The sequence below is a fragment of the Peromyscus leucopus genome, chromosome 22 (assembly GCF_004664715.2).
Source record: "Peromyscus leucopus breed LL Stock chromosome 22, UCI_PerLeu_2.1, whole genome shotgun sequence".
NCBI classification, from domain to species: domain Eukaryota; kingdom Metazoa; phylum Chordata; class Mammalia; order Rodentia; family Cricetidae; genus Peromyscus; species Peromyscus leucopus.
Genome location: NC_051081.1, coordinates 38,026,151 through 38,050,741, shown reverse-complemented (window position 1 = coordinate 38,050,741; position 24,591 = coordinate 38,026,151). Strand labels below are relative to the sequence as shown.

The 24,591-nt window shown below is 50.1% G+C and overlaps 1 protein-coding gene across 1 annotated transcript in view; it reads left to right on the top strand.

Moving 5' to 3' along the window:
* Klhl29 (kelch like family member 29) overlaps positions 1 to 24,591 on the top strand; it is a 309,174-nt gene that overhangs the window by 241,212 nt on the left and 43,371 nt on the right. Inside the window, exons 4-5 of the mRNA XM_028875573.2 lie at positions 1,049 to 1,190; positions 4,126 to 4,638. Of these exons, the coding sequence (XP_028731406.1) occupies positions 1,049 to 1,190; positions 4,126 to 4,638 (655 nt within the window). The remainder of the gene's footprint in view (positions 1 to 1,048; positions 1,191 to 4,125; positions 4,639 to 24,591) is intronic.

Here is a 24,591-nt window from a genome sequence, read left to right as displayed (position 1 = left end):
ACGAAGGTCGACAGGAAGTTACCCATAATCCTCTCACCCAAGGATAACATCGTGCTGACATTTGGGTCACTCCCGTCTCACACATGTTGTTCAACAGCAGGACGGTTTGCATCGGGAGGTCCCACGGGTGTAATCTTGTGGCCTGCTTTTTCTCATCACTATCACAGCGGGAACACGTTGCCTTCTCATTATACATGTCGAGAAAGCATGCTTCCTAGGAGCCCGCGTTCTACCAGGACTGTAGCCTCGGGGGCTACCGTCACCGGACATGTGCTTTCATTCTGAGAGTCCTTTTCTTGTCCATCCAAACAGCTAAATCAGAAGGCGAGCTCACACAGCGAGCAAAGCCCCCTGACTGCTCTGAGAGGCCATCGGTTCTTCCTACCCGGGGGCACGAACTGACCTGTCCTACCTGCTTCCATAACCCCGGCCCTTCCTCCATGAGTTGACGGGTGGGTCTCGACAGCGTGTGTAGGAGCAGGGTGGAGAATGTGCTGTAGCGCTCATTTGCCGGCTCATGATGGTGTTCTGCGGAGCAAACCTTTGGCCATCTCGTTAGGGATTCTCGGTCGGCAGCCACAAGTGAAAGCCCTGGGCACCTGGTGGACTGAGACTGAGTGGGTCCAGTCAGTGCTCAGCCCATACCCTGGATAAGTGGGGAGCATTTGGGTTACGGTGGGTTACTGACAGTCTGAGGACTGAGGTGTCCCCCACACCAGAGAATGTTCCCATCAATTGCAGTGCTTCCCCTGGGATAGGCAGCAGCAGTAGAGATGCCTGGTAAGGCACTGGCTTGGAGTCCGAGAGGCCAGGAGCTCATCAGAGGCCAAACCTGTAGGTGTACTCTGTCCTGATATCCCATGATCCTTGCTGGGAAGGAGAGAGGTCTCAGCATTAGTGGGACTGGATGCAGGCTAGCTATCTCTTTCTCTCTCTGCCCATGAACCATAGACAAAGCTCGGGTTTCAGGGATACTGCAGAGGGAACAGATTCCAGGCAGGGTCCTGGGACAGTCTATGCTCACCATATTCTCATCTACTTCCCACAGGCTCCAGGCATCTCCAAAGCTGACAATCAGTCCCAGGGACTCACGACCAGCATTCGATGGGGCCAGACGCCCATCAATCAGTCCACACCCTGGGACACCGATGAGCCGCCCTCCAAACAGATGAGGGAGAGCGAAAATCCAGGTGCGTGTCCATCAGCTGACAGAGACACCTACTTGCTGGGTGCTCTGTTCTTCTCCAAAGATCCTGATCCATGAGTCTGTAGAAGCCCAGATACCAGGCTTGGGATGTGTGGGACCCGAAGTCTCTCAAGTCGCACATTCAGGGAGATTTTTTTTGCCTTGCCCATGGTTACATGAGCATGCTCTGACCCCAGGTCTAGGATTTCCTCCTTCCATAGCATCTAGGTCCTCCTGCTGATAGCTCTGACCAGAACAAAGGACCTCCCACTGCTCCTGGATCTCCCCCACCTCCCCACCCCACCCCATTCCCGCTTTGGTACAGCTACCTAGAGATACCCCCCCCCCCAGCTCCATGCCAGATAAACATCGCAAACCCATCAGTCACTCCACCCTAAAGCTCACGAGTTCCGGTCCCTTCACTTTCCAGCTACTCTATCCCTCTAAAGTGCCAAGCCACAACCCAGTGCTAACAACCCACTCAGTGCCTCACCCGGCGCTCTTCCTTCAGCACCCCACATTGGTCATTACAGCCCTAGAGCACAGCTGTTCAGCCCACAGACAGCATGTCCTGTCCCAGCCGTCACACTCAAGTTTGCCACAAGGCCACCTCTTCATAATTGGGTTTAAGCAGCTGGGTCTGGAGACACAAGGACAGATCTCTCCACTGAATGGGGCCACTGCGATCTCCAGTGTTTTTTGTTTTTGCAAGACAGGGTTTCTCTGTGTAGTTTTGGCGCCTGTCCTGGATCTCACTCTGTAGACCAGGCTGGCCTCGAACTCACAGAGATTCGCCTGGCTCTGCCTCCCAAGTGCTGGGATTAAAGGCGTGTGCCGCCCGGCCCCAAGTGCTATTTTTTTTTTTTTTTTGCATGTTTTGTTTTTTCTGTGTTCTGTTTCCAGTTCCCCTAGAATTGTGCCCTTCGTAGCCCGCCCTAGCAGCTTCCAAGTCATGGAGTAAAAACAGTGATCAGGGCTTGCTGTAAGTGACTAGAGGCCTCTCTGTAGGTCTCCAGCCACTTTCAGGCAGTCATTTCCCATGGCATAGCATTTCAGAGCTGTCTGTGGCCTTGTCAGTCAGGCTCGGACATTTTGATGCATGTCCCCAGCTTCCCTGGCTAGTCCTGGGGAGCACTGAGTTTGGGGTGACAGCCCTTGGCCTTGAGACCTCCAGCCATACTGGCTCACATTGATATCACCTCCTCTCTTTAGCTGGGACATGGTGCCCCCCGACACCAGCAGCCTATTCTAGAGTCTAGCCAGCAACACATTGCCAATGTCTCTGGCTTGCAGTCTCCCCCTCTCATCCCACAAATGGTAAATATTTCCTGCACATTATTGTGTGCCTTGTTCTGTGTGTGATCTCAAGGCTTGCAGCGGTCTTAGGCGCTGGTACTCCTGTGCCTGCTGCAGAAGAGGAAATTAACACGGGAAAGGCATTCATGCCACCTATCCTGGAACCAGAGCCAGGACTCAGAGCTGGTCCATTCTGATACCTCATCCTCACTCGTGCCCCCTGCTGATTTGAGTGTAACTGTGCTCTCTGGGCTCCTGCCCTCCCTCCTCATCTTAGGTCTGAAAGGGAACTCCTAGTCCTTCTAGCCTCTAGAGCTCCCTGTCTCCTGCCTCAGTCTCCCCTTTCTCAGTCTACACCCGAACCCCAGAGGAATCATGAAAACCAAGGTTGAGTCTGAATAATGGAGGCCCCAGCCAAGACTCATTCAGTCGGAGGTGACCAGACTAGAATTCCCCGTCATCCGTATCTCCCAGCTGCCGCACAAGCCGTCTGGGTCACCTCAATGTCCATTAAGCTCCAGGTAGCCCCAGGCCTTGCTCTGCCTGACTTGGGCACCACTGGCCTTTCCTCTTTTATCACATTCTAAGAGGTGTGGCTGGCCTTCCTTGTTCTCCTAAAATTACCTCGGGTTCCTCCGGTTTCCAACAGCGCCAGCTGTGTGGAGGGAGGGTGTGTGAGACAAGGCCTGGAGTCCCCTCAAATCTTCCAGGATTTCCCAGACTCCAGCCACCTCTTTCCAGGTGCCTGGGAAGCACCTTGTCATCTTCAAGGTCCACTGGGCTCACCTGAGACCCCTGCAAACACTGTCCACGGCCAGCCTTCCCTTTGCCTCCCCCCACCCACCGCGATTCTCCAGCAAAGACCTACATACACCACCCCACATAGGCAACGTCTGCCACATGTCTGCCACACTGTTGGCTTTACTTTGTTTTCTCACAAAGATACGTTCTGCCTTCCGTTCTCAGTCCAGATTAACAGATTAAAAAAGCATGAGGCTCAGAGAATTAAAGCTCTTGGCTCCTAGGTAGGAGAGCTGAAGTGAGTATAGGTCTCTCTGAAGGCCTCTGATTATTTTTTCTCAGCTTTGTTGTGTTTCATTTCTCCCAAACAGATCTTTCTTTATTTTCTGGACCCCCATAGTAGTCATTTGTCACTTGTCACTACACACTTTTTTTTGGAGACAAAGTCTTGCTGTGTAGCCTTGGTTGGCCTGGAACTCCCTATGTAAACCAGACTAACCTCAAACTCATGGAGATCCGCTGGCCTCTGCCTCCCTCCAGAGTGCTGGGATTAAAGGTGTGCGCACCTGCTTTATCACATTCTTTTTTTGTTTTGTTTTTGTTTTTCGAGACAGGGTTTCTCTGTGTAGCTTTGCGCCTTTCCTGGAACTCGCTTTGTAGCCCAGGCTGGCCTCGAACTCACAGAGATCCGCCTGGCTCTGCCTCCTGAGTGCTGGGATTTAAAGGCGTGCGCCACCACCCACCCGGCTGCTTTATCACATTCTGAAACTGCTGAGTGCTTGGACACAAATGTCTTAGCCACTGTTGTTACTCCAGGTCTCAGCCCAAGGCCTGAGGACAGTTGATGTTTGTTGAGCGAATATGTAACTGGCCGAATAACATGTCTTCCATCTCCCTTACAGGCACAGGGCCATGGGTGACCACGGTGGCCGCCGGGAACCAGCCTTCCCTGATTGCACACTCCTATGGAGTGACCCAGCCTCCCACCTTCAGCCCGGCTGTGAACGTCCAGGCCCCGGTCATCGGGGTGACTCCCTCACTGCCTCCCCACGTGGGGCCCCAGCTCCCGCTGATGCCGGGCCACTACACACTCCCACAGCCGCCCTCCCAACCACTGAGCAGTGTGGTGGTGAACATGCCTGCCCAGGCCCTGTATGCCAGCCCTCAGCCCCTGGCGGTATCCACTTTGCCTGGCGTGGGGCAGGTAGCCCGCCCGGGACCCACTGCGGTGGGCAACGGCCACATGGCAGGGCCTCTGCTGCCTCCACCTCCGCCAGCCCAGCCGTCCGCTGCTGTCCCCAGTAACGTCCCTGCTACCAATGGGCCCCCCACCACAGACTCGGCCCATGGGCTACAAATGCTCCGGACCATTGGAGTGGGGAAGTATGAATTCACCGACCCAGGGCACCCTAAAGGTAAGTCCTGTCGCACACTCCACTGTGTGCCTGGTCTGTACCTCCCTGCCTGGTCCCTCCAACACAAGGAAGACAGAAGTGTGTTTATGGTAGCTCTCTCATTGACTTCATCTAACCAGAAGCTGTGGCAGAAACTCCTTATTTAGGCGCGGGTAGCGGGGGGGGGGGGGGGTGGGGGGTGGGGGGGGGTAGTAATCCAGGCAGAGAGGTGGTATGGAGATTGAGACAAGCAAGAGCAGGATTCACAGAGCAAGAAAAAAAAAATGGGAAGAAGGAAGAGGGAGCCTGAAAGTCCAGCACCCAGGACATGCTCACCCCAGGCTAGACCAAGGCTAGATTGAGCAAGAGCTACCCACTCCTCCTAAGGGTCACCAGAACAGTCCAGAAAGTGGCGGCCTTTAGCACTCTGCATCCATAAAGACATTCAAAACATCATCTGCCTGTGCCGGTCAGGACAAGCCTTCTCCACCAAGCCACTGATAAGAGCCGGACCAGGGCCCAGGCACACTCCCACCACCCTGAGCCACTTAAGGTTTTGGGTTTGAAGGACTGAAGGGGTCTCTGTGAGTCCCTGGGAAGAACATCTCCAGGTTGGCCTTCAGGGGACCCCAGCTCCCAGTCCCCCCTCACAGTGGGGGGGGGGAGTTTCCTTACCAAGAGCTCAGAGGTAGTTCCTGCAGTTGGGGAAGGGGGCACACCACAATATGGTTCTCAGCATAGGCTGCAGCCTCAGCATCAAAGCACAGGACATTAGAGGTGGTGGGTTCTAGTCCCAGGGTCTGACTGAGCGGGACAGCAGGGAGGGGACAGCAGGGCCAGGGCTGGGAGGGGAGGCTTTGAGGTTGCCTGTCTTAGATTTGCCTTTCCTTGATGCAGGGACATGGCCAGAGAGCTCAGGTCCCGACCCTGCAACATGCAGAGGGATGCTTATGAAGGCTCCACCCGGCTAGGCAGAGCCAGGGACGGGAGGCGGCCAGAGGGTCTCTGCCTAGCTGCCTACCGCTCTAGCCTGCTGGAGTAACCCATGTCTCCTCCAAAGGGACCAGTAGGTGGTGCTAGATAGTGGACACAAACTAGCCATGGCTTTTCCTCAGATCCCCTGAAAGTCCAGCTCAGGGGTCCCTGCCTCTTAGCCGAGTAACCCTGCCGTTAGTCACTCTCTGCCCCCTGTTCTCCAGACAGTTGCCACTGTCCTTCTGAGCCGTTCTCCAGCCTTCCTGAGCAACCCCAACCACAAAGCCAGTGCCTAGCTCCTCCCTGTGGGGTTTCACTCCGAACCTGTGTGAGCTCTGACTGCCTTTGTTTGGGAAATCAGTACTAGTTTTTAAACGACAGAAATTATAGAAAATTACATCTGAAATCTGGTAAACCCTTGCTTTGTTTAAAATTTATTTTTTTTATATATAGAGAGGGAGACTAAATTGATTTCTTCTTTGAACTGTTGTAGTTTAGCCACCCCTCCCTTTAAAAAAAAAAAAAGAGACTGCCCCAAAAGAAAAAAAGCACACGCACATGCACACACACACACACACACACACACACACACACACACTCCCACTTCATGAGCCACCAACTCTGACACAAGAGGCTGTGGGGTCCCAGCTGTCCAAGGACTATCCTAAAGCTAGGAACATTAGAGAACATTAGTGTCCCCCACGGGGAGAGGCCTGCTAAGGCCGATGAAAGGTCTTGCCGGTTTTCCAAGTTCCAGACATGTATCTAGAGAAAAACTGTTCTGTACAGAAGGGAACCAGCTTAGCTGACCCTAGAATTCCCAGGTCTAGGGCTGGACACTGAGCTGGAATCTCTCTCTCTGAACATTGCTAAGAAGCAGGTTGCCCCTGAACATCCTCCCCCTTGAGATGGGATGACACAGGTTACTGAGGTCGGGCTGCTCAGCCCACTAGGTCATGAACCATGAAGAGCTGCTCCTGGGACAACTGTGGAAAGCCAATGAGTGAAGCCTGAACCTCTGCCGCCCCAAGCCACACAGGGCCATGTGGCCCCAGGCCGTTCACTATACCAAGCCCCATAGGGTAGATTGGGTCTAGGTGAGAGGCAGGAAGCAAAACCCAGAAAGTATCTCCTGCTCCATCTTCTGGGGAGCCTTTGAGGTCTCCCAGCTCCGGCCAGTGATTATGGGTGACCTGTCCATCACCCGGCTTTCCATTGTTGTCCACCAGACCAGCTGTTTGCCCAGAGATGACGTTAATTCACGGGTCTGTTTATGGCCCTTGCTGGCTGGTAGATCGCCTTGTATTTGTGAAGGAAGACAAGGGACTCTACGCGTACAATGCTCAACACTTGAGCCTGGGTGGGTTTTTATTTTTTTTAAGTAAATTCTCCTTTCATTTCTAATCTTAAAAGCCTTTCTTGCTGAAGCTATAATTTATCTGTCAGATCTAATGTCAAACAACTACATTTAGGGGGAAAAAAATAAGAAACCCAAATTTTTGAAACCAAATCTTTGCAACCTGCCATGGGAGAGTCATAATCCCAACAGCACCACGTGGGTTTGGATTTGGGTCACTTTTAATTTTGCCCGTAGGGATTTTTACATCCCTGAAACTCAATTGATTTCACACTCCTAAATGACAGACAGCTGGCTCCAGGCGGGAACAGGAGGCACCACATGATGTTATCAACACAAATCAGAACTCCACTTTAAAAAAAAAAAAAGGGAAAGAAGAAAAAGAAATTTTTTCTTTTTCTCCTAGTGTCTGTTTGAAACCTTGCCCAGCATTATAATAAGATCCACCATGCACAATCTAGCTCATTACAGTCCTATGATTTCTGCCTTTACTATTGTTTGATGAGACAACCTGGCCTCTCGTGGGGTGGAGTAATTATGCAGAGAGAGCCCCCTCCATGAAGAACAGGTCTTGCCAGCCAGAGGGATAGGCCACTGGTATTTTTAGACTTCATTAGTGCCCTGATTTAAAATTTCACATTTTGTTTCTTGTAATTATCTTCCGATCGACTGAACGAAATTTTCAGCCGAGGCTCTATTAGTCCGCCTTTCCCAAAAAAGGGCTTTGGGACTTTAATTTAAAACTTAACCAATTGAAAAAGAAAGGTGGTGTGCAAAATGCCTTTTGATTTGCTGTAGGTCAAGCGATTGTCTCTCATCTGTGGCTAAAGAAGCCAGCATGCCTGCGGTTTGCTTTAATGAGTGTTATTTAAATGCATTGAGCACATATAGATTTTCTTAAGAAACTTACAAGATAAATCTTTCTTTCTCTAAGAACAATTTGAGGGTGGGAGCAAGCTGTGGAATTTTTTTTTTTAGATTATATATTGAAAGGTAATTAAAAATAGATTTCATGTGTGCAAAGCGATAAGGGAGGAAAACGGAATTAGTTCCATCTGAATCTTTATAAAAGACCTGGTGTGTTTGTCTTGGCATGAGATGGGCACAGACCCCCGGGCTGATCCTCTGGGAGAGGTACAGCCAAACTCAGGCCTATGCGGAAACCAAGGTCTAATAACCCTGTTCCTAGAGATCCCTGGGAGGTCAAGCAGGGGTGCAGGCTGGGTGAAGTATTTCTGCCGTCTTTCATCAGGGATTGTTGGTGGCTTAGTCATGGCTGGGAGCCTCTAAAATTCCCAGACCCCTGGGCCCAGAGGCTGTCTTGTCTTCTATTTGAGTGTCTGGGGAGGAAAAAAGCTAATGGCACCTGCTTCCTTTCTTCCGGAGGTAGCGGGGGGGGGGGGGGGGCTGTCTGTTCTGGTATAGACCCTGTCATAGGTACAATGTAGGGACCATGATGAGCCATCTGCAGGGTTTGGCTTCTCGGCCCCAGGACCAAAGAGCTACGTGATGCATGGTCTGGTATAGACCCTGTCATAGGTACAATGTAGGGACCATGATGAGCCATCTGCCGGATTTGGCTTCTCGGCCCCAGGACCAAGGAGCTACGTGATGCATGGATTGTTCCACCCCTTCCGTGGTTAGTTTCTCTCCTCCTTCCCTAACCATAGACCTCTAGAACTCTGTCCATCCTTACACCTGCATCCTGCATGATCCACGGCTACTCCGGCTCTAGCAGCAGCAAAGACGGTATCTTAGGAGATGCTGGGGTGTGTGGAATCGCTGTGTGACCAGAGTAAGCCTCCTGACCCCTCTGAGCTTCCTCCACCTTCTCTTAGAAATGTTATCTGAGTGTAGTGATTCTTGCCAGTCATCCCAGCACTCGGGGTGACTGAGGCAGGAGGACTGCCATGAGCTTGAGGCCAAACTGAGGTACACTGTGAGTTCCATCCAGCTCAGCCTGGGCTGCAGAGTGAGTGCCTGCCTCATAAAATCAAATATATATTGTGTATATATAATACATGACATGGGGATGTTTATACTACCCTCCTGGAGTCCCAAAATGGGAACTGTGATCATCTCTCACCCCTTGCCTGCTCACTACCACTGAAGTAGACTTCAGCACTTTGTCCAGGGAGTTTAGCAGCCGGGCAAGCCCATCCAGTGTTCACAAGACCCACAGCCCTGTGGTCAGGCCACTTTCTTCCAGGTGGCATGAGTTGCTTTCTGGCAGAGGATAGGAGACTATTCTCCCAGACAGGAGGCTAAGGCAGAGCTCATCCTTCCTCCCTCGTCCCTTACACCGAGACAAGTCCAGGGCACACTGTTCTCTCTGCAACCTCATAAATACCCTGGAAGGAGCTGAAAGGCATACCAAAGCTGTTTGCCCACACACGGCCCATGCTACAACAGCCCTCACGCAGGCCAGCCCTCCCTGCGGCAGTATCCCAGGAATGTCACCCTGAGTCCATCCAGGGTTCAAACTCAGAACCACCCTTTGTCCTTGACTGGCCCAAAGCATGTCCTTTGAGCACAGGCTCCAAAATGAGGCCAGGGTGGTCTTTTCAAAATGCAGACTTTGACCTGCCACCGCCCCCCCCCCCATTCAGTTGTCTCCAAAGGTCCCAGTTACTCTGGTGTCCGACGGTCACCCCCCCCCATGTGGTCCCTCGGTGTCTGACACCCACTTGCCTTGCGCTTCATCCTTTGCGACTCTGTGCACGGGCTGCCTAGTGGCCCCGCTACATCCTGAGTTCTCGGGTTCCGTCTATCTGAGGCCATGCCCCATGCTTTGAATCATTCTTTTTCCCTCCTCAGACTGTGAGCCTCCAAGGTGGGGCGGGTAAGGACTTCATTGGAACCCCATTCTAGCCCAAGAGCCAAAATGGTCCTCCACATCAAGAGTTATGCGGAGCAGGTGAAGGATGAGAGCACAAAGCTGGGGCTGTCTGAGACTTGTCTTTTTTTTTTTTTTTTTTTTTGCAAAAGCAATCAGTAATCTCGGGCATCCAGGTGGGCAAAAATCTCTCAGGGAGTCATTCTGCAATCCCCAAGTCCCCACACCTGTCCCACACTAAAAGAAACTAAATTGAGACTTCTTCCTATACCCAGGTACCTCCATACAATTCCTGCCCCCAGTGCATGATGGGACCTGAAATTCTGCCCCCCCCCCCCCCCCCCCATTTCCTCATCTTTAATAACGGCAGAGGCGCTTCTTAGAGTTGCTGTGAGGGTTTGACTCATTTTACAGGCAGCCCTCGGCACAGGCGTAGGATAATCGCTGTGAAAGTGCGTTGGGCGATCTCTCTTTGCACCATCAGGACCAGGACCACCTCTCAGCATCCACGGCCTTTTAGGAGTTCGGGTTAATGCGATGAATCAAAGGCCGGTTTGCCTTCCGGAGTCTTAGGAGAGCATGTTAACATCATGATGTCTGAAGGCCCGGCTCCCAGGGGTTCCCCCTTTGAATGGCAGAAAATTGCTTTCTCTCATTGTAGCATTTCACAATCCTCTGCCATCACCATAACAACCAGAAGGAACCAGCCTGTTGCCGGTACCTTCCCCCTAAGTCCAAGAACTGTCCTCATGTGTACCCTGGTGGAGGGGGGGGGGGATGCACAGGGGGAGGTGTCAACATCCTGTGACCTTCATCTTGGTATCAGGGAGCCACGGACACACAGGCAGGATTAGGCACTCCTCCATGGCTGCAGGTTGGACAGCTAGCATCCTCTGAGTCCTATGGCTCAACTGGCCAAGGCAGGGTGATCGTTCAGGCATGTGTGGCTGGCAGGAGCGAAGGTGGTCGGGAGCCCACGTCAACTGCTTGGGGAGACTTCCCGATCCCTCCACACACGAACCCGGCAAACTCGTGCTGGTAACCGGGGCTCTACCTCACTTTTCAATTCTGGAGGCCAGACCAGCTTTGAGGATTAGGCAACATGAAGTCAAAGCCTGACGCATAGTGGATTCACAACAATGTTACCCACTCTGGTTACTATAAATCTTTTTTTTGGTGTTTTTTTTTAGACGGGTTTCTCTGTGTAGCTTTGCGCCTTTCCTGGATCTCGCTCTGTAGAGCAGGCTGGCCTCAAACTCACAAAGATCCACCTGGCTCTGCCTCCCGATTGCCGGGATTAAAGGCGTGCACCACCACCGCCCGGCTAAGGAAGGAAGGTGGTTAGTCGCCACTGCTTTGGACTTAGGAACAAATCTCGGTACCCTCACTTCCTCTAGTGAGGCCCCCACATCCTGCCCACACACCCTCACCCCCGAAGCAGGGGTGGCACAGCCTGTGGGTGTTTTGTTTTGTTCACACCCGCAAGGTATTTCCCATTCACTGGAACAGAACCGGCCCGGCCCCATGGGAAGCTCTCCTTCCCTTCCCAGGGCTCTATCCTCGGGGCTTTGTTTTCCCTTAATTGGAGAGTTGTCGGGACTTAACAGTTTGGTTAAGAGATCATTTGGCCGTGAGTGAACTAGGCAAGCAGCATCTTGCAGTCAAAGCAGCCGGACCACCCAGAGACTGTCATCCTCGTAGCAGGAGGTGACCCAGCCACGCACCCACCTGCTCAGTGGGGCACAGGCAGGTGTAGGACTCTGGGCTTTCTCATGCTGCTGGGAAAACACACTGACTTTCAGCCACTCATGTATGCCTAGCATCCTCAGAGTCAGAGATCCTGCCCCGCCCACCTGCAGGGCACCCGAGAGAGGCGTCAAGAGTGAGAGGGAACAAAAGGAGGAGACATTTCCAGGCCTTTCCAAAATACTGACCCGCAGTGCAGACACCAGCTGCCCCGACCCACGTAAGCCCAGCCATCGCTCAGGAGCAGCAAACTAAAGCAGCGAACAGCAGGATGACCAGCTACATACTACACACAAAGTCCATGACTCAGAGGCCATGAGATGGCTGGGGTCGTGTCACCTCCCTCCCTGACGCCCCCCCCCCCCCCCGGGTATTTATGGAGCAACTCCTATGTGTTCCGAGACACCAACTCTGTGCGGAGCCTGTATGTTGGCTTGTCCCAGAAGCCCAAACAAAAGTCACAGGCAGCAGGCTAGCTGTGTGCCCCACACAACCTCTGCTTCTATCAAGCAAGAAGCCCTGGGTGACTCGAAGTGTTCCAGACATGGGGTGGGGCAGGCCTTAGGAGAAAGGGGTTGGCCATAGGAGAGGCTGCACTGGACTCGGGGAGGGGGAATACAAAAGGTAGTGGTGATAAGAACCGTGGAGGCTGGGAGGGGAAAGGGTACTAGAGATGTGTACACACACACACACACACACACACACACACACACACACACACACACTTCTGGTCCACAAAGAAAGCCATCCTGATTTGAGACTGGATTTTAAGAATGTCCGTTTCTCAGGTATCAGGCACTCAAAGCTTGAATATATGCATAGGCTACTTACCGGCTGACTCCCTACCTCAGTCAAATGGTGTTTGGTAGGTTAAAAAAAAAAAAAAAAAAAAAAACTGTGTTCTGTGGTCTTGGCTAAATGTCCATCCATCTCCAGGTCTTTGTGGTCTTAGAAGGTGAAAGTCTCTTTGAATATCATAGGTGTGAGACACCTGGCCACGGTTAATCCCTGAAGGGGATATCAGAAACACCCAAATTCCAAAAGTTCACTGTGTACCTTTCTCCTGGTGCGACAGGGGTTTAATAACCAAGTTCCTGGTGCCTGACCATTATCTAAACAGTCTTCCTCTGCCGATGTTACCAGTAAAGGCATGAAGAGTTGGGTTGTTTCTAGAATTTTCCTCTCCAGAGGCCTGGGGTCCGTTCTGAGGGTGATGTTCAGATAGAGCGTGTGGGATGCCCGCTGCTTGCCCCGGCGAGATGGGGAGGGGCCAGATGACAGGTATGCCACATCATGAAGCAGAACTGGAGAAAACATGGCACAAAACCAGTTCAATGAGAAGCGATTTGGTTGAAATTACATTCCATTCAGGAGCACGCGCGCTATTCTAGAAATGTAAAAGGTAAAAATAATACACATGTTAGTATTTCAGGAACACAAAACATTGTGTAAACTGCTTGAAGAGAAAAATGGCCAAAAGGTTGCCATCTATTGAAATGGCTGTTATTGCCTGTTTTCTTGGTGAACTTCTTTAAAAGGAAAAAGAAAGTGTGTGTGTGTGTGTGTGTGTGTGTGTGTGTGTGTGTGTGTGTGTGTGTGTGTTACACCTACCTCAGAAGCTCAAGAGTTTCAGTGCCTCACAGAGCAGCTTTTCTTTGCTCTCCTGGTCTCCCAGCAGCCTGGTGGACAACCAGACAGAGCCCCGTGAAACTGCCTACTGGCTCCTCTTTCCCAAATGACTCCCCACTTGTCATTGCCCCATGCCTCAAAGGCAGTCTCCAGACGAGGTTAGGGCACCCCTGTTTCTCACCAGCTTCTGCAGGGTCCCTGTCCTGACAGTCAGCCCTCCTGGGACAGCTGTCATCCCGAGATGCTGTGAAGGGGTGGCTTCGTCAACAGAATGTTTCCTTCCTCACAGCTGCAGAAGTTGGGAGTCCAAGTCAAAGTGTAAGCAGGGATGCTTTCTCCTGGTGCCTTTCTCCTTGATGCTGAGACCTGACACTGTCTTTGCTCGATGGAGCTGTATATGTGTTGTGTCTTCTTCTTAAAGGGGTACCACCCCTATAGGATTACCCTTACAGCTTCCTTAAAGGACCATATTCAAATGCCGTCCCCTTGGGGGGTAGGGCTTTAACATGAGTTCAGAGGGATTCAGTTCAGTCTGTAATGATCTTTGTTTGGGGTGAGCCATGATGTTTTATTTTTAAATAAGATGTAGCCCTGGCTGTCCTAGAACTCACTATGTAGACCAGGCTGGCCTAGAATTCATAAAGATCCTCCTACCTCTGCCTCCCAAGTGCTGAGACTAAAGGGATGCGCCACCATGCCTGGCTGTAACCATCTTTAAATCCATCTAATTGGCAAGTGGAAAGGGTGGCGCGCCTCACCGCAGCAACTTGCCCTGTACTTACCATTTTTTCACCTCTGCAAAGTCAGGGTCAAGTTAATCTTTCCCCTGAGATTCTAAAAGTGTTTTTCTTTACATCACCGGGGCTAGGTGTGTCTCAGTGAAACCTGCTCCCCCGACTCCGACCCTGTCCCACCTGCGCTCTCTGAACAGCTGCCACCTTCTCCAAGTAAAAATCATCTTCAGGCAACAAACCAATCATCCTTTGCAACCCTCTCCCCCATGACCACCATAGTGGATCGTAGGGAAAGGTATTACCCGAGCCATAATTTAACAGAAGTGTTCCATTTACCCCCTCATGGGGTGTGGGGGTGGGGGGTGGATGAAGTTAGAGGTGTTACCAAAGTATCACATTCCCAGGAATGCACTAGAAAATTCCTGGGGACACCGCCCCCATTTCCTGGGTGGCCTGGGCAATCACTTCCCCTGCTGCTGGGAATCCTCCATCCCAGAAGGCTTCTCTCCTCCTACCGATGGAAGCACAGGGACAACCCCAGCGTCTTTATGCCTGTGACCTGCAGCTGGGACAGAGTCATGCATCCCGTAAGAGCTGTATGTTCTCAAAGGCAGGTCCACACTCTCACCCAAGTCCACGTCCTTATGTGGTACCACATGGGGTAGAGCAGTAATAGCCCTTGAACATATCACTAAGGTGTAGACGGAAGTCTCTCCGGTTCCACAGTCCCACAGCTGCTTATAAAATAATCATTCAGAGGCTTAATATTCATTACAAACTGAATGGCCTATGATTTCTTGCTTCTTGCTAACTCGCTTGGATTTCCCCCCTGCCTCTAAGCTGCCTTGCCATAGGCCAAAACTGCTTTATTAACCAATGAGAGCAACACATATTCACAGCATACAGAAAGATATTCCATATCACTTCCTCTTTTCTATCTAGTCAAAAAGGGAGATTTTAACATTAACATAGTAAAATTATATATAACAAAACAGTTATCAATTATAATATCTAGTCTATTTGTATTTGACAAAATTAAAGAAAATAATCATCTATCCTATTTTTGTGAGTCTCAAGTTTTATAACTAATTTACCTTTTATCATGACTAAGGAAAACTGTAACTAGTCTTCAACTCCATCAAAGACCCCGGAAGGATATAATATTACCTAAGTAAACAGGAAGTAAATTGTAAGCAACTTCCAAAATTCTAGAAATGACAGAGACATCTGGCTGCCTGGACAGTCATCCAAAGTTCTTCTGTAACTATAATGTTGGGGCATCCATCTTCAGCCCACAGGTTTAAAGTCTCCAGCATAACTTTCAATGAAGCAGGAAAATTTTAAGAACTGTTCCACCCATTCTGGCAAAATTCATCAGTTACTTCTCCCTATGTCCTGTAGAACATATCTGGCAGTTTCTTCTGTAAAGCAGGAACCTGAAGGACCATCTTGCCTTACAAAGTTCAGTGGTCAACTTCTTGTGGGTCCTACATGTCCAGTTTATACAGCATATTGTAAAGCAGTCCAGGCAAGAACAGTTTCTTGCCCAAATGGCTAACTTTTGCTATAAAGAAAGTAAACTCCATATGGAGTTTCTTTGATGCCTATCATCTTCTCTGAAGTAGATTGGTACTGCCAGGAGCAGACATGTCTCAATGTCCAGAAAAGTCTAAGCTCTTACAACATTTTAAATGCCATATTCTGTAGTTCTACCTAATTGAAATATATCTGTGTATACCTAGAAAACTTAACTAATGTGACTATAAGTTTGATTATCATAGATGACTAATTATTAATCTGTATTTAATTATACTTTACAATTTTAAATGAGTTACATGAACATAATACCTTAAACAAGAGTAGAAATATATATCCAGTAGTATAACAAAATTTGTATCAATAAAATCTATAGCAATGTAAAACATTTCAAACAAGTTGTTGCTCTTTAAAAGTAGATTCAATAATCTACCCTTTCATCCTATCATATCTATATTATATATTTCTATATTGTATCCCCCTTTTATCTTTTAGAAAGAGATTGACTATGACCAATAACAATTTGTAACCAACCCCTAAACAATGACAAACATCCATAATCCATTTTTTGGGAATGTGGGCATAGTGTTCTAGGCTACTTCCTGCTGACTGGGGCTGCTGTTAATCTGTCCTATAGTCTGTGAGGCTGGATCATCTCAACCAGTTGCCTTGAAGCTGTTCTGGATGTTAGATCATCTGGGCCATGGGTGTTATGGGAGACCTTTCAGGGGGTCTTGGTTGATCAAACCATATTAGCCTGGAAACAATCCGCAGGTTCTCACCTTCAGTGGAAACAAAAGCAGAACCTCTTTTCCAAAGCAACATATCCTTAGACACAAATTTTGAAGTCAAGATACCTTTAAAATATACATATTAGTTTAACTTAGTAGCCCCTGCAATAAAATGTCTCTCTGCAGTTAAAAACCCCAACAACAATAACATGTAAAATCTAGATTTCTTTGTGTAACTTTCATCTTCACATGGCTTAACTTTTGTTACTTTCACTGTCTCTTTAAAGACTTTATTTTTTAAAACTATTTCTTTATATATCTGTCTGTAATCCTTTTCTGACCTGGAGAGATTTTAAACTGTTAAGCTGCCTGGCTAGGATGAAAGCGGCAGCCCTGGCTGCTGACTCCACCCTCCTTGGCTTCCCAACCTGGCGGAGGTATGTTTACCACCAGCTCTGGGAGCCATGCTCACCCCTGACTCTGGGAAGCAGGTGTGTTTATGCCCCCACCAAGCAGTGTGCAGCCCAGAAACCTTATAGCAAAAGCGAAATCTGCCATGCAGCACGCTGCGAGGCTTGGAGACGCCTCTGTGTACCTCGGCTAGAATCCGCCATGCTGTGCTCAAGCTCAAATGCCGCGGCATCTCTGTACCATGGCCTGCATGAGACATACGAACTAGGAAGCTGTTCTTAGCTCAGTTTTAGAATCTCTTTTTAAGTTCTGTCAGGTTTTAGGTGGAAACTCTTGCCCCACGTTGGGAGGCCAAATGTAGACAGAAGTTTCTCCAGTCCCACCCGGCCCCACGGTCCTGCAGCTGCTTAAAAAATAATCACTCAGAGGCTAAATATTAATTATAAACTGTATGGCCTATGGCTTCTTCTTGCTAGCTAGCTCGTATAACTTAATTCAACCCATTACTAGTAATCTATGTATTGCCATGTGTTCAGTGGCTTTACCTGTGTCCTATTACATGTTGCTCCTTGGATGGTGGATTGGCATCTCCCCAACTCCACCCTTCTCCTTTTATCTCTGCTTGGATTTCCTGCCTGCCTCTAAGCTGCCTTGCCATGGACCAAAGCTGCTTTACTTATTGGCCAATGGGAGCAACACATATTCACACCACTAGGGAGAAACTTGTCCCAAAGGAAGACGGAAATATGACGGGCATGGGAAAACCCTAACTCAGGGACACAGGGACTCTCACCCTATCAAGTCTCACAGTTGATGCCTTTTTTGGAAATGACTGCTTAGTGAATTTGATTTCCCAGGAATATTAAGTGAATGGTCAATCATGATCATCCATTATTGCCCAGAGTGCCTCCAGGGGCTAGTCTCAGGGGCCTAAGATGTCTTGCTGTCTATTCAGATCTGTGCCCCAGAACCTTAGAAACCCCTGGATTCAAGGGGTCATCTCATGGTAATTCTAAAGACTTCTCATCTCCCTAGCCATGTGAACAAGAAGGTTGGCAGGTTTTGGAAATTATTATTGATCCAGAAATAATTCCTGTATTTTTGTATTGTGTGTGAGAGAGAGAGAAAGAGAGACAGACAGACAGACAATGTGTGACTATGGTTATATGTGTGTAATGTGTGTGTACATGGTGATATACACACACTTGTACATGGATGTGGAAGCCAGAGGATGCTCCTCCATCATTCTACACCCTGCCCTTAAGGCAGGGTCTCTTTTTGAACCTGGAGCTTGAGTTTGGCTAGGCTGTTGGCCAGCAAGCACAGAAATCATCGTGTCTTACCTTCTCTCTGCTAGACTTACGGGTGTGCTCAAGCCCACACCCTGCCCGTTATGTGGACACTGGAATCTGAATTCCAGTCCCCATGCTTGGACTGGAATGCAAGAGCTCTTAACTGCTGATCTGCGTGTCCAGGTCCAGGTCTCTGTTCTACATGTGGATGTCCATTACCTCCAGGTTTCCCTGGGTAGTGTCTCTGATCCCACAAAGCAGTTCAGTAGACATGTGATCTCCCGCCTAGGTCTTTCTCCTAATGATCCCTATTCAAGGAAATGAATTACTCCAAGTATTGCCAATGCGATAAAGTTAATGGAAATTCAACTTCCTTGTGGAGTTGTCTCAAACTATGGTCAGGGATGACTATTCCAAACAAGATGTGGGTTGAGCTGCAAAGTGTGGCCTTGTCTTCCAGAAGGGTGTGTAACAGGGACAATAGTTGTTATGCATTTACCTATCTTGGTATGTTCATTACTTACCCACCCTGTGTTTGTGTGTTCCTTGCAGTCTTTCATCTGGGGCAGATTCCTAGATGAAAAATGAAGGCTCAGACAAGGCAGATCCACAGGGGTTGGTGGCATAATGAGAGTAGATCTCCAGTGATGGTGTCTTTTCTGCCACACCACACCTGGAGGTCTCTGTTCTATTGTCACTAGGGATAAGATAAGTCCCATGATGGCTGCTTTATATATCCTAGCACCATGTGACTGATATTTCTATATACAAATTGATGACTCTTGGGGTTCTTTGTTCATGGATGGATAGATGGATAAGACAGATGGATGAAATTCCCAAAGTCAGAGTCAGTCCATAGGGGACACTTGGCTATTTGAGGACGCTGCCGACAGAGCACTGGCCACAGAAGCCACTGGAGCTTGGGAGGCAGGCGGCCCTGGGAATTCCTTCCTGTTGCTACAACTCCCACGCCTTACTCCCAAGTATTGCCAATGCAATAAAGTTAATGGAGCCAGTCTTCCTATGAAGGAGCCAAGTCTGAGCAAAGATGATACATCTTTGAAGTTAATGAGGTCTATTAATTGAGCTTATGCCCTTTTAAATGAACGAAAGTCTTGAAATCTCCTGAACAGCAGCACATCCATTTAGAAGTCGTTATTGACGCCTCATGTCTCTGTCACCAGTCGATGAGGAGCCACCAGCGCTGAGCGGCAGGAACTGGCTTTCCTGCCGACGTGTAGCACAGCCTTCAGCTTCTGGGAAGCTCAACAGATACCATTCACATCTTCAGCAAGGTCTTCCATTCAGCCCTTCATAGCCCTAGAGGTTTGACAGCTCCATGGCGAATAGCCGAGGGGAGAGAGTGATGTAGCTGATCCACGGATTGCTTGAGAAGAACCCATCTGGGCCTTGGCCTTCAGATGATGGGGTCTCGGGATCAGCTGAACGATGCCAAAGAGTGCAGAAATGACCACCACACCGTGGAACCGCTGTGAGGGGGTCCCTGGGCTGTACAAGACATATAAAGAACTGGCTGAACAGAGACTCGAGCCTTTAGCTGCAGCCTGCATGGGAACCAGCACACTGTGGGCCCCTTAGGCACCCCTGAACACGCACCAAAGCCCCATTTCCGGCTCCTCCCCGGTTACCGCCATTCAGTTGCTTAAGAGCGCAAAAGTGGCACTTGTTGTGTGCCCACAGAACATCTGCTGAAGACAAACTTGTGTTTATAGCTCTTCGCTTCACAAGACTGGCCGTGTTATAAAAAGACGGGGACCATCTGTCCCTCTTCTGGACCCCAGCGCCTCTTGGAAGAGATCGCTGTACAAGAAGGCAAGTGAGAAGTCAGCGTCAACTTCAGGAAACTATTTTAGGGCCAGAAAAGAATAGTGCTTTCCTGCCGAGGGGATGGGGAGCCCACACACGAAGGCCAGCTTGCAGGGGAATGTGTGGTGGCAGATGCTGATCAGGAGGAGGCCACCTGGGGTCCAGGGGAGATTCCCACATGTTCCAACATCACAGAGGCTCCGAGCAAATGACATACCAGGAGAACCGTGAGGTGTGAGGGAAGGCAAAAGGGAGGGGCCCCGAGGTGTGGCAGGCCCAGGGGGAGACAGAGGCAATGTCCTTGGCAGTTTGCTGTTATATACAGTCAGATGTCCCTCCATCTGCATCCCTCCACCCAGTATGGAGTTCTGGACCTTGGGAGCATCTCAGGCTGAGTGATCTCCTGGTGGCAAAATGCTGGAGACCTCCAGGGTGCAGAAGTAGCCCAAAGGTGTGCCAGGTCTGCTTGGGGTGTTTGTCTGTCCTATGCCCTCCTAGCAGAAGAGACAAAAAGGCCGTATCAAGTGAGACACAGTAGTACACACCAGCAATCTTAGCACTTCAGAGATGGAGGCAGGAGAATCGTGAGTTCCAGACCATCCTGGATGGCATAAAGAGACCTGTCTAACAAAAGAGAGAAAAAAAAAATGAAAAGGCTCTATTAAATGCAGCAAAGGCTAGGTAAGCATTGAGGGGCGGGGGGCGGTAACGCCGGTAATACAGTTGGACCTTATGGAGGGAGAACATGAACTTCTGAGAGAGAGAGAATCTCACAGAAGATTCCTGGCCAGAACCTTTATGAAGAGGAGCCCCCTGGGCCCCATCCCTACCCTGGTGTTCCTGCTCATGAATTCTAGACATCCATGCAATCCGCTGGACCTCCAGCTCTGTGTTTTCTGCCATAACCTGCGGATTCCAAGACACTTGGGTCTGTGGACCTAGATCTGGGGTTTCCTTTATTTCGGATGATGTGGGTAGAAATCGGGGAGGGAGGGAGGAAAATGGAGGCCAGAAGTGGGATCCTCTATAGACACCCCTTGTTTTCTTGTCCTGTTAGTCTCTGACAGGACACCCCGGTTGGCTCCTCCTGGTCTCAGTGACTTAACACCTTTGTCTCGTCCTAGGGAAGGTGCATAAGTTTTTGTCCACATCCTTAAATGGTCCAGATTCTCCCCCACTTGGGCGCTTCCTCGCATTTAGATTCTGAGGACAGAGGCAGTTCCTGGCATAGTGTATTCAAGGCTCTCAGAATCCTAAAAGGTCACATTCCTTTTATTCTTGCCTCTTTTCAGTTCTTTTCTGTGCTTATTGATTTCTTCCGGCACATCAGAAAACACAGTAGGCAAAGCCCACTACTTCCATAGAAATAAAATATTCTGCAGTCGAACCACACACCATAAAGGAATAATTGCAGTCTGTATATATTGCTAATGGACATCTCTCAGCAATTCCCTGTCTCATAAGCTTTAAACACAGACATTAGTATAAATATGCAGAAATCCCCATTCGGGCAAATTACTCTACATTTCTGAGCGAAAGGAAGATTAACCATGTGCTGATATCTTTGCCGGAGCTCAGCAGAGGAGAAAAAATCCCTCGGCCCTCCTTGGGAGGGAGGTTTGAGACTTCTTCCATGGGAACATGGAGCAGCGTTGGAGGCCTGGACGGTGTCTCCTCCCCTAGGCAGGTGCCCTGCAGGTGGGCTAATAGCTCAGCCTCAAGAGGGGTTAGTGCCCTGCTCCCATCGGATCACTGTTACCTGAGGAGGATAGTTGGCCACCCAGCATCCATTTCCCGAGCTTTCCGGGCTCCAGAAAGGGACTCACGGACAGGTGAGGATTTTATTTTGTTTTCAAGATAAGGTTTCTCTGTGTAGTCTCAGCTGTCCTGGAACTCGCTCTGTAGACCAGGCTGGGCTTGAACTCAGATCCACCCACCTCTGCCTCTCTAATGCTGGGATTAAAGGCATGTGCCACCACCACCCAGCAAGGATGTATTTTTTTCCCCTCACCTCTCATTGGCCTGACAGATGCCTCAGGAATGGTCCAGGCCTCTGAAGTACACGATCCCTGAGGAGTCTGGAGCTAGCTGATGGCGAACCTCAAGCCAAGAGTCTCCACACCATCTGAACCCAGCACATCCTCTTTGCCTGGCCTCTTACCCCCTCACCCTTCCTCCCCTCCACAGCTCTTCCTGCCTGGCCTCCACCCCTCTTCCACTATTAGCCTCCTCTGCCAGGCTTACTCTCACTGAGAGCCCTGTGTTCCCAACCAAACCTAGCCATCTTGTCTTCCAGGGCTCTCCCTGCCGATTGTGAGGAAGGCCCCTCCCTTTTCAGAAACATCTTTGACCCCAGAACACGAACTAATGTGGGAAAGATGTCTGTCTTATCAGTACAGGCAGCTGAGTCTGGAGTGACAGGATCTTGACTCCTGATGAGGGAGCAATCCAACTCTGGGGTCCCCCGTGATGGTCACAGAAGTCTCCATCCCCCAGCACATGCCCAGCACAGGTGGTTATGTCCCCTTTAGGTACACTGTCCTCTTACCTCCCCCAGCATGAGGGCTGCCTCGGGAGCTGGGGGGCTTCCTGATAGCCAGCACAGCACATGAGGTACATTAGGAGCCAGTCGGGAGTCACAGCTCAGGCTGGGAGTGTGGCGCATGGAGGTCTGGGTATTTATTTTCTATTCAGAGCCTGCCCTTTCCACAAGGGACAGGAACGCACAGAGAAGGACCTCACATTGATAACCTAAGCAAAGACTCTTGGACTTCTCAGGGCTACAGCCTCTGACTGGGGACTATTGGGGGTGGGGGTGGGGTGTCCAAGAGCAAGGTTTCCCTCGTGAGAGACACGAGTTGGGGGGTTAACATGGTTTCCTAGTGGAAATGCGGAGGCAGCCGGCTCAGCACGGGAGAGGGAGCCCTCTCCTCAGCTCAACCCTCAGGGGGACACGTGCAGACTCCACCCTTCCTCCTCACCAGAGCATCTTGACAGTCTATTTTCATGTCTGTCTCCCCCTCCCAACCGTGAATGACTTTAGAACACCCCCGCCACTGGCCAATTTAGCAACTTTATGTGATATGTAAAAAGGTACCCTTTTCTCAAGGACCCTTGCCTGCCACCTACCAGAAAACTGTGAGAGTAACTCAAGAAACCTGTGAGGACTCTGAGGTGAATGATAGCCCCCTGTGGTTGTACAGTGTGTGACTTGACTGACCTGTGAGTTGCAGCCCCCAGGGCACTATAGAGGCTATTTCCCTCCAAAAAAAAAAAAAAATGCTCTTCTAAGCTCATTATGTATATTGACCCATTTAATCTTTGTGTCTATGAAATAGGAGCCACTGTGACCCCCATCTACAGATGAGGCTGTGGCTCAGAAACATGGCATTAACTTCCTATGTTTATCCAACTGGGCAGGGACAGAGTAGGCATGGACACGAGGCATCCTTTATGTCAGAGCCTAGACTTTAGCCTGTATTCACCTTACATCCTCCGTGTCTGGTTCCAGGATGGCTATGGCGGCGTTCTATGTCTTTCTCCCATGAGATACCACAAAGGGGCACGATTTTATTCTTGAGGAGTAGGCTTTAAATTAATAGGTAATCTCATAGAAGAAGCCCAGAGTGCCCACCTAGCCCTGAAGAGCCTCAACTCCCCACTCCCACCCCCCCCCACCCCCCAATGAGGAAGGACATCTAGCTCATTACCTCTTCCACATCAGGGCCTTCAACTCAGCTCACTGACCAGCCTCCTGTACCCACGGCCTTCCGGGAACCATAGTCAGCTCCTCCATGGTCTCGGCTTCCTGGCCTCTCTTCACTCTGCACACAGGAGTCTTTCCTTAGAGTGTCTGTATCAGGCCACCCAAGGCTTCTGATTACCCTCTGCACCATTCAGCTCCTTGGGACCTCTGTGGGACAGTCACTGCTCCTGCTCAAGATGACACCCCCATATACTGCCTTTAGCCAGTCCTTCCTCCAGAAGCCCCCCTGAACCCCACACAGAATGCCCAGACCAAATGCCAGCCCAAGGCAGGCCTGAATCCTCCTGCCACCCATTCTCTCCCAACAGGGACTCCTGAAGAGAGAGCCCAGGAGGTGGGTGTCTCAGCAGTGAGCACCCCAGTTGGGAGCGTGAGAGATCACACCCAAGCTACCAGAGAGATCACTCTGCCCAGCCCCACCTGGCTCCCGCTTCCCACCTCCCAGCTGATTGACACAGATGTTCACCCACAGTCCAGTGGCAGCTGCCTACCCTCCACGGGGAATTTGAAAGGGTATCCTCAGAGTTCTCCCAACCATTATTTCAGAACCCCTGCAGCTTCCCCCAGAAATCTCTATAGGAAGCGCTAGAAAGCATGCATCCATGCTTTTCGGAGAAGCCTAAGAAGTCAGGAGGGTTTCTGAGTGGAGCCAGCAAGAGCTGGTTCTCACAGGCAGGAGTGGAGAGAAGGCCAGGGAATCACACACACACACACACACACACACACACACACACACACACACACACACCGTGCTTAACACAGGACCCACCAGAACTCCGTGAACCCAACTAGTGTCCTGAGGCAGGAGGCAGCTGAAGCCCCTATTGATGGGAGCACCAGGCAGGCATCGCTTACCGTCCCAATGCAATCAGGGAAGTTCTGATAGAAGGTTCTAGATGCCCAGAGAGCCCCTCAAGAGCCTGCACATAGTGCAGAGTCTCTACGGCCTTCCCTACTAACCAAGCCTGGCTCTGCGTGCTCCAGCTGCGACATGGCTTAGAGCACTGTAAAAAGGGACTAGAAGAGGTCATTTCAACGGAAGAGCATGGTCTTGCCCGGCAGGGAGGACAGGTGTCCGCACCAACTCTAGTTCTATGAGGAACTTTGGCTGGTGGGTGGAGAGGGGAACTCTGA